The sequence below is a fragment of the Myxine glutinosa genome, chromosome 5 (genome assembly GCF_964187855.1).
Source record: "Myxine glutinosa chromosome 5, kmMyxGlut1.1, whole genome shotgun sequence".
NCBI lineage: Eukaryota > Metazoa > Chordata > Myxini > Myxiniformes > Myxinidae > Myxine > Myxine glutinosa.
Genome location: NC_136265.1, coordinates 139,798,131 through 139,812,276, shown reverse-complemented (window position 1 = coordinate 139,812,276; position 14,146 = coordinate 139,798,131). Strand labels below are relative to the sequence as shown.

Genomic DNA, 14,146 nt, shown 5'->3' with positions numbered 1-14,146 from the left:
TGTGGGAAACAATACACTCATGTAACCATGACGATGACATATCATAAGGTATGGCGGTTTCTAACTTGTATCCTGTCATAATCATTCATTGTGTGTATATATATATATATTTTGAAATTAAGGCTCAGGAAACTTAAATGTAAAGAAGAATAACAGTGAGAAGTTTGACGTTAAAGTGAGATTGAAAAACAATCAAAGAGTAGATATTGATAAATAAGGGAAAGTTATTCGTCTCACAATATATTATTCGCACCTTTCTAACGTTTAATAGAGAATTCAAGTAAAGAAAAGGATATGATTTACAGGAAGTTACCTCTGGATACATGATGGGATAATAAGTGAAAATAAACTCCATGCTTTATATTTACTAGCAGAGTACCCGCCCTATGGGCCATCTTGTTCTAAGCATGCAACACGTTCTGCTGACACAACTTTATTTGGGCGGTGTATAAGCAACTGACAGCTCCCTGAATCGCTACCCAAAAATACAAAATAACCCAGGTTACTTGTAGGTGAGAACTTCTTATTGGAGACTTTGTGAACTACTCATCTGTCTGGCGATCACAATTTGTCTGCCCAATGTGTGTCAGCCATAGTGGCGTAATGTGCCCTTGAGATGGAAGTGCCATCCTGGAATTCTTTTTTTATAGGTGCCACCCCAGTTGCCGGGAGAGCCAGAGCAGGGTACTCCGCCCAGGGGGAGGGGAACGAGAGAGACCTGGATAAGAGGAAGAAGAGGCCTTGTGGTAGAGAGCAGAACACAGAAGCCTTGTGTGGAAGGAGGACAGGAAAAATGATGCAGACTTTTGGAGTGGACTAAGTGTGGCTTTGTCTATTGGATTGATCCAAGCTGGGTTCACCCTGTGTTGTTGGAGCGTGGAGGAACAGGACAAAGTGGTCACGATGCCTGGTGGAGGAGGTGGAACATCACTGGATTACTGGAGGTGGAACATCACCACCAAGTATTCTTCCCCACTGATAGCATCTTCATCGTGCTAGTTTTGGCTTCGGGGAGATATCGTCTCGCACCTGGATCTCGAAGCGATGTATTTTGAGTCCGGCGTCCACCCTGTACATCAGATAAGGGAAGTCTTGCCTGCAATTGTTTTGTTGCATTAGCGTGATCTGTGGTGCCTAGTGGGTTAGGAGTTGTTTTATTTTCAAACATTGTACATTTAAGTTTGAATATTCCCATTTACCTCTGTGTCCATTTGACTCGCTTGGTTCATTCCGTTTTTGTTTATAGCGTCTTGTTACCCTCTTCTGTGTTTACTTGATAAATAAACCTTTTCAAAGTTAAGAAACGCGTTTCAACTATATGTTTCCGTGTCCGTGTGCCGCCATTATTTCGGCCCAATTGGAGCTCCTTGGAGAAGAGTAAAGTTCGAATTAATTAAATAAATGCAGTACAATAACTAATAAAAGATCGTTCAGTCCATCTCCCGAGTCTCTAACTCGGCGCTGAGGTTCCTGTTTTAACGGGAGCTTCAGACGTGACAATATCTTGAAGTTATAATAATAATAACTAGAGAGTTTATCGAAAACCTTACTCCGCACAGTCTTCAGAAAAAGGAGATGGGAAGTCTTTTCAACTATTGCTTTGCATTCCCGAACATGATCTATATTCGCTTTGTTTGTCAACTTTGAATAATAGGTACGATGGCAACCATCCAAAGCTGACGGGTCAAATGGAACAGTCTGGTGCTGCACCTTGTGCCAACTCTTCTCAGAGAAACTGATGATTTTGGAATATTCTTTGAGAAAACGATACTCCAAACAGATTTTTGGACGAAGTTCATGGGTTTGGATGGGTTTGTGGGTAGCGGAGTGGCGGCTGAAACCCGAATCCTATCCCGGTTCCTCCTGATGACTCCATCTTTGATCGTTACTTTTTTTTTGGTTCCTTCTGATGACTCCAATGCAGTATTTGATTTTCTGTTTCATTATGATTGTACCATATACTGATGCTGTGTGAATTCTGCTTCCCCACTGATGGACCTCTGGTAGCTTGTAACTGTTGCTGCATTTTTGCCTGAGGAAGAAATTCTGAAATCTATCTATCTGGGTTCTTCCCAACATCTTTCGAGGGTGAGGAGCTAGGGCTAGGAGTTAGGGCTAGGAGTTAGAGCTAGGCATTAGGGCTAGGAGTTAGGGCTCGGAGTTAGGGCTAGGCATTAGGGCTAAGGGCTAGGAGCCTAGGCTATGAGTTAGGGCTAGGAGTTAGGGCTAGGAGTCAGGGCTAGGAGTTAGGGCTAGGAGTTCAGGGAAGGAGCTATGGCCAGGAGTTAGGGATCTTTGTTCCTTACACATTTCTTTCTACTTTTTCATATTTCTCTTTATTCATTATAATTCTTGCTTCTTCTTTATTTCTCTCTTTCTTTATATATATCTGTCTTCAGAGAAGTGAATTCTTGCAGAATTTTTTTTTCTGGAAGGGCCACTTGGCTGCGCTTGGATGGGTTTGAGGGTAGAGGAGGAGCGACTTAAACCCGAATCCTATCCAGGTTCCTACTGATGACTCCAATGCAGTACCTGGTTTTCTGTTTCATTAGATCTTTTGTTGCATTGCTAGACGGACGTCACCATTTTGTCTGAATCGCATGCTTACTCTGCCCCTAGAGCACAGCAAATTTGATAGGTCAAGATGGCATAAAATTTTGCCCAAGCCCTGTTAAACTGGATGCTATCGGAAGTCAAAACGATGTGATTTGTATTCTACAGTGCTCAATTATATAATTCAATTGAAATAAAATAAAAGTTTTAAAGACTAGAAAAAAACCCCCCATTCAATCGGAAGTTTACCATCATTGAGGCACCCTCTTTTACACCACATTTTTAACACATTATATTAGTTATTCGTGCCTGTTTGTGTTCTTTATGACGTCCCTAAAAACAGTAAGTTTCCTGTTTGAAATGATTTTCAATTTCGTTTAACTGCCAGACTCATCCAGACTGAAGCAATTGTTTTACTCTATGCGCATGCGCGATCGGGACGAGACTCCATACAATTTGGCAAATTCAAAACCAAAGGACGGCAAAACTGCATGTTCAGGTTCATGTTCCGATTTGTGTTCTCGACTTCTAGTGTTCAAAATATAAACTTAAATTGAAATGAAGTAGTTGCTCGATCATAGAAACAGACAGACAGAGTGACCAAATTGCTTAACCGCAGCTTGAGCTATGCACATGGGATAACAACAACTTCACGATCCAACGTACTTCACAAGCAAAGAATAAAGAAGAATAACAGAGAATCGCACAGTTAAACTGGAAAAATCTATGTAATTAATCAAACAGTCTATGGTTAATGAACTGTGTTCCATAAAATGTATATTATATAAACACTTTACTATTATACAGGTGGATGGAGGAGAGGAGAGAGGTTTCACGTACGGACATTGCAGTGGAATAAGTAAGATATGTTACCAGTAGATAGACAAGGTTAAGAGTCTGTTGGGGGAATATAGGGATCATGTGGTTGATTAATGAAAATTCATGATGAATTTCCATGAAAAATGACTGGAGGATTAATCTACAAAACTATATTTTAACAACTTTCTTATTTACTAAAGATTGTTATTTTTATATGGAAAACACTCACCATCAATACGAACGTTTGTTTCTTTTCCTCTTCTCACCTGGAATCCATCAAAATACCATTTTGTCCACCAACCTCCCCATATATGGAACTCAAACCGACACCGATAGATGCCCTCATCCTCCATTTTCAGATCTCTGATCCTCACCGACCCGTCTCCTTCACTTGTGTTTTCCATGGTTTGAATTCTCCCTTTGAAACTGTCATGCATGACATTCTCGGAGCTCTTGAAGATCACCTTGGGTTTTTCACTGTAGAATTTGTACCAATTAAAAATCAGTTCTTTTATGTTGTCTCCTTCATTGTGACTAAATAGGCAGGGAAGAATCAAATCATCTCCACGCACACCGATCACCTCCCGTTCGACACAAAGTTTCATTGTCCCCCCTTTTGTGCAGACTTCTGTGTCCTGGATCTGTGATCCTGAAGGGAAACAAGGTTGAGATGTAAAATTGATCAGAATATGATTTTTAAATGATCTGAAAACTTTTAATTTTTAACAAAAAAATCAAAACTACAAAGCATCTGAAAATGCAAAACACGACCGTGTCCGTTTGTATTAGACGTCTTCTTCTTCTTCTTCTGTAAGCTCAAAATAACGAAAATAGTTAAAAACTTGAGCAATGCGACTGTGTCGCCAATATGCCTCTGCATAGTTCCACAATGGGTAGATGCCATCATTCTGCATATGTATGGGTAGGGGATCAGGTTTGTGAAGTTTCGTGTTGATCGGATAAGGTTCGTTTTTCTATTCTATGATGTCATAAATTTAATATTTCAATACAAATGTGTCATAGATAATGTGTGTTGAATTTCAGATTTTTAGGATAAGGAATTTGATTGAAACATTTTTGGCTGTTATACCACTTCACCTATGGTGTTACCATTATCATGCTTTTGTTCCCCATTGGGAGTACTTGACAATGTGCCAAGTTTAAAAAAATTTCCATTCAGCGGTTTCCGAGAAATAAAATTTTAATTATTTGCTTTTAATCCAAGATGGCTGCCATACCACATGACCTATAATGTCACAATTATCATAAAAACATTCTGTATGGGTGTCACTCCTACCCTGAAAGTTTTGTCTCAATTGGACATGTGGTTGATGAGAAAAACGAGGTTTAGCTCATACAGACGGACGGACGGACAGACAACCCGAAAACATAATGCCTCCGGCAACTTTGTCGGCGGAGACATAAAAATATACAAAATGAAAATTGATGATTTTACGCAACCTTGACCCTTGAGCTTTAGATCTAAAAAAATTAGGCTTCTAGATTTTGATTGGTGAACCAATTATTTGACCCAATATGCAAATTCTTAAAATTTTAGGTCAATCGGATGAAAATTGAAGATTTTATGTGATGCTGACCTTTGACCTTTTGATATTTTGACAAAATTATTAATTTGCCTACTCCTTATTATCACAATAAAGCTTTGTTGAAAATTTGATGACAACTTAAATCGTAAAATAAAATTTGAAGTCAATTGGATGAACATTGACGATTTTATGTGATGCTGAACTTTGACCTTTTGACAAAATTATTAATTTGCCTTCTCCGTATTATCATAATAAAGTTCAGTGAAAATTTGACGACAATAACTCAAATGGTAAAAAAAGCTATGGCCCGGACAGACAGACAGACAGACACACAAGTGATTGTAAAACTAGTCTCCTGCTGCGCAGGGACGGGCTAATAATAATTTCTCTAAATATTATATTCAGTGTTTAATTGTAAATTAGACCTTTATTTTGAATAAATCACCCCCTTGTCCTCGCTCATCCGTGTGGAACTCCCTCTGTGCTTTTTACGCTATTCCGGATTTGGTTTTAACCTTTTTTGATTCAGTGATCTGTTCCAGTCATATACCCCTTTTACGTGGTATGTGCACTTTGTGATAAATACTTGAAATTTACTACTTTGTCTCTAATTGTTCTGAGATTTATTTTAAAACGTGGAGCCAACTTGCCTTTGACCTTTAATGACCTTTAGAGGTCAATGACATTGGACAAAGACAATTTGCTACTTTAGCACCATGTATCACAGTAACATGATCATAAATCCCGAAATTATACACTTTTTATATGAATTTATGTTTGTCTCCTTGGATTTCCTGTTTGGAGTCTGCCACATGTATGGGTTCAATTCAATCAGCAGATCCGTGATGTCGTTCTGTCATATTTTTGTCCCTGTGTTGCAGTTTGTGTTTTTGTTCACTTTTTCCATATTAAATCATACCTTATAATGTATTGTCAATTTTGTGTCTGTGTGGCTCAGGTCCATACTCCGAGGATAGCCGGCATGCAAAGTATGTCTGTTTTGAAGCCACATTTCTCGTTCAGCTTCTTTTCTTCCAAGTATTGTCCTTTTCTCCCAAGTATTATCCTCAACTTAATCATATTCCGATCATCGCTTAAAAAATATATATATAAAAAAATTGTTTTTTAAAATCTGTTTGTCATTCCATTCTGTATTTCCTGAACTTGATTCTTTTCTCAATATCTCCAAACTAAATCTTCCTTGAATGAAACGCACCTTCCTTCTTTCAGGAAAAGCTTTTAAAACATTTTAAACTGCTTCACCTTCCTTATTTCTCCACCATGAGCATCCATGTGTTCTTCGTCTTCTCAACTATCAATTCCTCTTCTTCTTCTTGACAAGGACTATTTTTCGAACCTGTCTTTCACCTAAAAGGATATTCCATTTTCCTTTTCGATGGGAGAGTGCGGGAAAAGGCATCTTGTTCCGCACTCTCTTGTTCTGCACTCTCCCATCTTCTGCCCATCTCACACTCTGTTTCCCCCATGTCCTGCACCATCCCAAACTTCCACTCATCCCACAGCCTCCCTCTATCAACCCTCCACCCATACCCACAGCACCACCTAACTCTATGCCCTCAACAATAATTATCTCCACCCATCCCAGGATCTTTGTCTCCATATATCCAGAATGGGAATCTTCCAGGATGCAGATGAAAAGTGCAGGATGCAGATGTGGTCAGCTCACGACAATGAACTCGCCTTTATCTCCTTTAAATATATCAAACCCCTCAGGGTCATGACCCTCACTGCATATCCTACAGGTCTGCGTCATTCCAATCCCACCCCTCCTATATGTCCCCCTCTTCAGCATCCCTCCACTTCATGTCCCCTCTTTCCCTGAGTTTGCAGTGAAGCATCGATCATGGTTTCATTCTTGGTTGGACCATGGTTTTTAAGTGAAGCTGTACACATGCGCTCATGACGTTTAACCACCATGATGCATCTATAGAGTCAGAAGGGCACATCTTGGCATATATATATATATATATATATATATATATATATATATATATATATATATATATATATATATATATTGTTGCGGATATGGGATTTGCATCCATCCATATCCGCTTGTAAATATTCCCCTATTTCCTCAATACTTCCCAACTATCCCCAATCCCCCATTCCCTAGTCCCATTTTCTGTAAACAACACTCTGTAGACCCGACCTCCCCCTATTTCCCCCATTAAATGTCGTGCCCAGGTTCACCGCATCTCATGTAAGACAACTATAGGACATCTTGCTAGTTATTCTTAGTCTATGTCAGTTAAGGACTCGTTTCCATTAATTCTGACCCTTCGTTGCACCAGAATGTGATTGTATGGCACCGTTAGGAAGTTTAGGACCTCCCGATACCTCCCGGCAGCTCTTCCTCACGGTTCAGCAACAACAACAACAACAACAACAGCAGCGGCGGGCGCGGGAAGTGCGCGTCCTCACTCCGGCTTGGTTGGTAGGGGGTGTTGGGAGGGCACTAGGCCTTCCCAACGAGCCGCCATCGAACATGTGCTCGACGAGGTTACCAAATAGGGGCTCCCTGTCAGCTCCTCGTCAAGGGCGGAGCCCGGTAACCCCCGCACCCAATGGAAGCGGCGGACCGGCCCCAGTGGTGCGGAGCCAACGAGCCGAGGGCGTGTCACTCCCCGCTGAGCATGCGCAGGGAGAGGGAGGTGACGGAAGATGCGCGCTGAGCTTGGAGCAAGCAAGACGACCTCCGAGCGCTGTGAGGCCTCCCCGCATCTTCTGGACTGGACCGCGCTTTATCCTGTCCCCGAGCCAAGGTGCACCTTGTGCCATCGAACTACCTGTCCCTCCCTGCCATCAATCCCTGTGTAAGTCAGCCTTGTTCCGTTTGTCTGTGGTCTGTCCGGGAATAGATAAGATTGTATTTAAGTGCCCATCTCTTCTGTGTCTTTTACCTCACTCTGCCGTGTAATCTACCCCCTTTTCTCCACCACTGTAATTATACCCTCCTCCGGAGGTCTTGAGAACTGTACCCCTTGCGTCGTTTCATCTATCCCAGTCGTCGTGTCCTTTCCATCATTGATTTGGCATAGCGCGATTTGGTCAACGTCTGGGTGGAATCGGGGTCTAGTCGGGGAATAACTGTTCGGTCGCGGCAATACCACCGCTCGGTAAATAACATCTAAACCGCGTCCGTAACAATTGGTGTCGAGGAGTGGGATTCGAGGCCCGAACCAAATTTTTAAAAAAACATCTAGTAAAAAATTTGGTCAAAATTATAAAGTACCGAAATTTGATTTTGTTTTACAAAAAACCTGAATTTTGAAAGTCGCGCTATGGGAGATCAAGACGGCTGGGTTCCGGTAGAGGAGAGTCGGGCAGGGTCGATCCAGGACCAAATTGAGGGACATGAGGAGAGCGAAGCATTGAGGGCGGCAGGTTCGCAAAATGGCGTCCTCGCGCACGAGGTTACGGGCGCGCAAAATGGCGCCTCGCAGATGGCTACGGCGACCGCGCCCGCGATCGTAGCAGCACCGCTGGTGGATTTGAACCTTTTTTTTATACAAATGAAGGCCCTTATGGCCCAGAATAGCGAACGGTTAGAACAAAGGATGGGGTCCAATAGTGAGAAATTGAGGGAGGACATGGGGGTCCAGATCGGAGGGTTAGGGAGTAGAATAGAGGAATTAGGAAACAGATTTGAGGGACTAGACAACAAATTTGAGGGATTAGACAATAGATTAGGGGAAATACAGGAGGGGTTAACGGGGGTAGAAAACAGAATGGCCGCTCAAGAGAATCAAATGGAAGGGATGAAAAAGGGGTTAGAGGGGTTAGAAAACAGTATGGAAGGCAAATTGAGGGACATGAGGGACCAAGCGGAAAGGGAAGTTAAACAAATGGGGCAGCAGATAGAGGGGGTCAGAATGGGGGTAGAAACTAAATTGGATGCTCATAGGGAGGAAATGGAGCAGATGAGGGTGGCATCTGGGCAGGAGATGCAAGTGATGGGAGAGGAGATCAGAAGAGGTGTGAGTGAGGAGGTCGGAGGAGTGCGCGAGGACGTGAGGCACTGTGAGGAGCGCATGGAGAAGGAGGTGAGAAAGGGGACTGTAAAATTGCAAGGTGGTATAGAGGAGTTGACGCTGGGAGTGGAACAGCTGACGGAGGGACAAAAAGAACTAACGGAGCAGGTTCAAAGGAACACTGCGGTACTAGGAGGGTTAAAAGCGACACAAAGCGACATAAAAAATGACTTGATAGCGACACAGAGGCAATGTCAGATGGTACGTGAGGGACTGACAACGAGGTTGGACGAGGTGGTAGAGGTGATGGAGGTTAAAGAGCGGGAGGTGCGGGAGCACATAGAAAAAAATAAGGTGGAGTTAGAGGAAGAACTTAAGGGGGCGCACGAGGAGATGAAGGAGGTGAAGCAGAAATTAGAAGAAGTGGAAGAAGGGGTGAGCGAAATTAAGAAGCGACGGAGAGAGGATAAGAAAGAGATAAAAGAGGAAGTAAAAGAATTGGTCCAAAGTCTGTGTTCGGATCGTGATGATGTGCTCATTAACCGCATGAGGGATTCGCAGGTGATGGAGGAGAAGCGAAGAGAAAGAGGACCCGGTGTAAGTGGTGACCAATATGGTCGTGCGTATGATGCGCCAGGTGATTTAATGAGCTTGGGGGTCGAGATGGACCCGGGTGTTCGTGAGAGGCCGTTGGTGAAGTGTGCGACAGGTCTGGTGTGCGAAAAAGGAGGTGTGCGAGAAAGTCCGACTCTGGGGTGTGTGAGGAAAAAGTGCGCTGTCAAGAGTAAGGGGGAATGCACGCCTGTGGTGAGTGTTACAGAGGATGTAACGAGAAAGTGTACGCCTGTGGTGAGTGTTACAGAGGATGTAACGGGAGAGTGTGCGCGAGAAAGGTGTGTAACGGACGGGTGCATGAGGAAAGAGTGTGCTGTCGAGAGTAAGGGTGAGTGCGCTGTCAAGAATGGAGGTGAAAGTAGTGAAAGTGACAAGGAGCGTGAGTTGGTTGTGACAGGTGAGCGAGGATGTACACCTGGAATGGAAGGATGCACACCTGGAATGGTAGAGCGTGTGTGGGAATGCACACTTGAGTTGGTCGTGAGGCACGTGGTTGGGTGTGCGAGTGAAAGCACACCTGTGATCGTCACAGAGGAGGTGACCGAGGAGGGGCCGCGAAGAGGTGTGTTGGTGAGGTGTGCGAACAACGAATGTGTGCCAAAGTGTTCGGTGGTCAGGTGTGTGACCAAGTCTGTGAGTGGAATGAGTGTACCTGGGTGTGTTAGAGAAGGTACGATGAGGAGCATGGGAACAGCTGGATGTATGGGCAAGAAAGGGGTAGCGTATGCGTGTGAGCATGCAGGTGAGGCATCGACGGTAACCGGGTTAGCGGTTAGAGCGACTTATAGCCGAATCGGGCCCTCGGTGCGTGCCGGGCTTCGCGTGCCGCGAGAACCAGCGGGGATCCGAGCCACGGCGGGTTCGAAAGGACCGCCGTACGCGATCCACGCTGTGCCTCGCTTGGAACGGCCGCGTCCGGGCTCCACTAGGCGGAGCGGGCAGCCCGATAGGAAGGGTCGTCATGGCGACCACTTTTTATTGAGACGTTCCGGCAGGTCGAGATCGGGCCATGGGATGGCTCCGTGCCGAGATGGTGCGTGGGACCTCGGCCCGGGTAAACCTCCTTCCCTGCACCGAATGCGGGACGTATCCAGCCGCTGGCACCAAACAACCCGCATTCATGGCTTGGCTGTACGAAGCCGAGCTTTAGAAGTGAATTGGCGCACCGAGAGGCATTAGTAAGTAGACTGTAATGACGAGGATAGTGTTTTGGCCCCGAAATTAGAAAAACAAAATTTGATGATTGGCAAAGGATTGGCAGTAATGATTGGCAGATGATGGGTAGTGATTGGCAAATTTTTGATTTGTTGAAATTTGATGTGCAAAATTGGTAGTGGGAGATGCCCGATGTGGTGGGATGGCAACTCTGTCATCCCTCACAAACTGGGGGCAAATGCGCTAAAGATTATGGGGTGTATGGCAGTGAAAACTAGCCCGGGTGGGTTAGGTTATATTGATAGGGACTAGAGGTGACTATGGGTGACAAGAGTTAAGTAAGAGACTTGGTACCTGTAGTGGGGACGGAGTAGCTTAGGGTTTGATAATGACGTGGGAGTGCAATAGTTTAAAGGGACGACTGGGAAGCGCAAGTTTCAGAGGGGAGTAGTTAGATGAGATGATGCTGTGTGAGAACTGGACAGGTGTGTGGAGCAGTCTATGAGTAGTGAGTGTTGTGGATCAGTGTGAATGCGCTTGGGGGAGAGAAGGGTGCAGGCGGCACCAAGTATGACAGCACAGGTGTGTGGAATATATGGAGCAGAGAATGAGTGGTGTGGAGAGAGTTGGAGTAAGTGGTACGGAGTGGTGTGCATGGTGCGAAGGTGTGGATGGGGGAAGAGTGGACCCCTTTTCACGAGTACCCGGGGAGGGTAGTTTAAAGAATAGTTAGAAGGTATAGGTAAATTGTGGTTGGATATTGGCATTTGTGGTGCGGTTGCAGAATGGTATTGTGGATGGGTGCATTGGTGTGGTGAAATTGGCTGGTCGTGTGGCCTGTTAGTATGAGTGTGAATGGTTGGGCACTCCGCCCCACTGTTAGATGTCGGCAAGGTGAGGCCGCAGGTAGGCTCTGGGAGCCGTTAGTGTCAGTGGGTGCCTGAGAATCCCGGGTGTGGATCGGGCAGCCCGTGCCAGAGAGGGCACTGAGGGGGTGAGAGTGCGAGAGGGCCTTCCCCAGTTAGTTAGGTTAGGGTGAGGAGCAGGTGAGCTCGGTAGGCAACAACAGTGGTGGAGGTGTGCAGGTGGGCGGACCAGCTGGGAGCGTCACACGACCCAGCCACCGAAATTGTGCAGGGGCACCGAGTGTTGAATCGGGGAGTGAGACCCAAATTGATGGTGTGCACCACAGATGGTCAATGGGATTTTGGTTCTTTGGACCACATAGAGTAATGAGGGCCAATGGTTTGGCAGGAGAAAGACCCCGGGTAATGTAAAGTTGTTAAAGTCATTTAGGAAATAGTTAGGATTGATGAACCTGTCGCACCATACGCAGCCACTTACCTGAGGTGATGATGATGACTCCACACCTGTGTTTTCTTTGTTTTGTGTTGCAGGAAATGAGAATTGCTGTTTGGATTTGTGAGACGCATCACGACGTGGATGAGACATTGGGGTGATTCCATCTCTCCCTCCTTAGGAGGGACTGATGATGAATTGGTGATGGCAGATTTTGATGTTGAGTTGGAGATGGCAAATTTTGATGAGAGTTGGAAATGGCAAATTTGATTGGTTAGGAGGGAGAGAAGACGAATTTGGTTTATGGGAGGAATGGGGAAGACAGTAGGGACGTTGTTGATGTGTAAAGTAGATGTTTATGGGTAGTGTTGTGTTTTGTGGATACAGTAAGGGGTAAGGGAGGGGCAATGTAGGTTACCTGGTGGGGTGGGGGGGGGGGCGTACGGTAGGAACGTACCTGTCTCACCTGGTTCCCATGTGCCCCCAGTGTGCATTACCTTGTATTGCGTGCACTTTTGCGCCCTTACCACCTTACTCACTTGTCTTCTTTTGTCTCCCACCTCCGAGGATCTGCCTTTGGGGCAGAGAGAGAGGAGAGAGAGGTGCTGGCTCCGCAGTTGTGGGCCTGTACTTCCGCTGCTTGCTGCCTGGATCGATACACCATATGGACCGCAATTTTTGTGGATGCCCACAATGGACCGCAGTTCTTTTGCGGTCAAGCACCACCCGTGGATGGACCTCTGGGTCAACGTGGCACCTATGCCATACAGGTGAACCACTTTTAGTTGGCCCCCCTGACGGCCACAATTCAGAAATGGACGCGATTGGCGCCTTTCTTTATTTCTAAAGAAGCCAGAAGGCCAAGTGCACTCCATGAAGGCAAGACCAGCGGCAGAACATCGGCCGGCTGCGACACCACCGGTGACCATGGACACTTAATTGTGCATTGTTATTGAACACTTTATTGGTGCATCGGATGGTGCTGACTGTGCGTATGGGTTGGTGCTTTTGGTGCTTGGACGGGGTGCTCTGCACATTATTAAAGGCCGTAGGGCCACAGGGCACTCGTGGGTTGGTGTATCGATGCTGGCATGCATGCTGTGCTCTCCCTATGCATAACATCTGCATGTGTTCCTCAAAGAACAGGTCCTGGATCATAGTGTAAATATCAGTGTAGTCTTGTATAAATGATGCTCCCTACCGGCTGTATGTTTAGTTTGAGGATGCTTTCCGCGATTCGGTTATCCTGTGGGTGTGTTTCTGTGAGGAGAAGGGTGCAACGTCGCAGGGGGACATATTTACTCATTTGTGAACATCTGTAAAACTGTCGCACTCAGGGTTGAGTTAATAGTAGAGGGAACTACATCTGAGTGCCACACTAAAGTAGGTAAAAATTTATCGGGTCGGGATGCCCCGAGGTAGAGAAGGGTGCAATGTTGCGGATATGGGATTTGCATCCATCCATATCCGCTTGTAAATATTCCCCTATTTCCTCAATACTTCCCAACTATCCCCAATCCCCCATTCCCTAGTCCCATTTTCTGTAAACAACACTCTGTAGACCCGACCTCCCCCTATTTCCCCCATTAAATGTTGTGCCCAGGTTCACCGCATCTCATGTAAGACAACTATAGGACATCTTGCTAGTTATTCTTAGTCTATGTCAGTTAAGGACTCGTTTCCATTAATTCTGACCCTTTGTTGCACCAGAATGTGATTGTATGGCACCGTTAGGAAGTTTAGGACCTCCCGATACCTCCCCGCAGCTCTTCCTCACGGTTCAGCAACAACAACAACAACAACAACAGCAGCGGCGGGCGCGGGAAGTGAGCGTCCTCACTCCGGCTTGGTTGGTAGGGGGTGTTGGGAGGGCACTAGGCCTTCCCAACGAGCCGCCATCGAACATGTGCTCGACGGGGTTACCAAATAGGGGCTCCCTGTCAGCTCCTCATCAAGGGCGGAGCCCGGTAACCCCCGCACCCAATGGAAGCGGCGGACCGGCCCCAGTGGGGCGGAGCCAACGAGCCGAGGGCGTGTCACTCCCCGCTGAGCATGCGCAGGGAGAGGGAGGTTTCGGAAGATGCGCGCTGAGCTTGGAGCAAGCAAGACGACCTCCGAGCGCTGTGAGGCCTCCCCGCATCTTCTGGACTGGACCGTGCTTTA

General features: G+C 45.7%; 1 protein-coding gene across 1 annotated transcript in view; it reads right to left on the bottom strand.

Annotated features, from left to right (window-relative positions):
- The window catches only part of LOC137426980 (hemicentin-2), an 86,561-nt gene that overhangs the window by 57,399 nt on the left and 15,016 nt on the right, over window positions 1–14,146 (bottom strand). Inside the window, exon 3 of the mRNA XM_078778792.1 lies at window positions 3,602–4,021. Within this exon, the coding sequence (XP_078634918.1) occupies window positions 3,602–4,021 (420 nt within the window). The remainder of the gene's footprint in view (window positions 1–3,601; window positions 4,022–14,146) is intronic.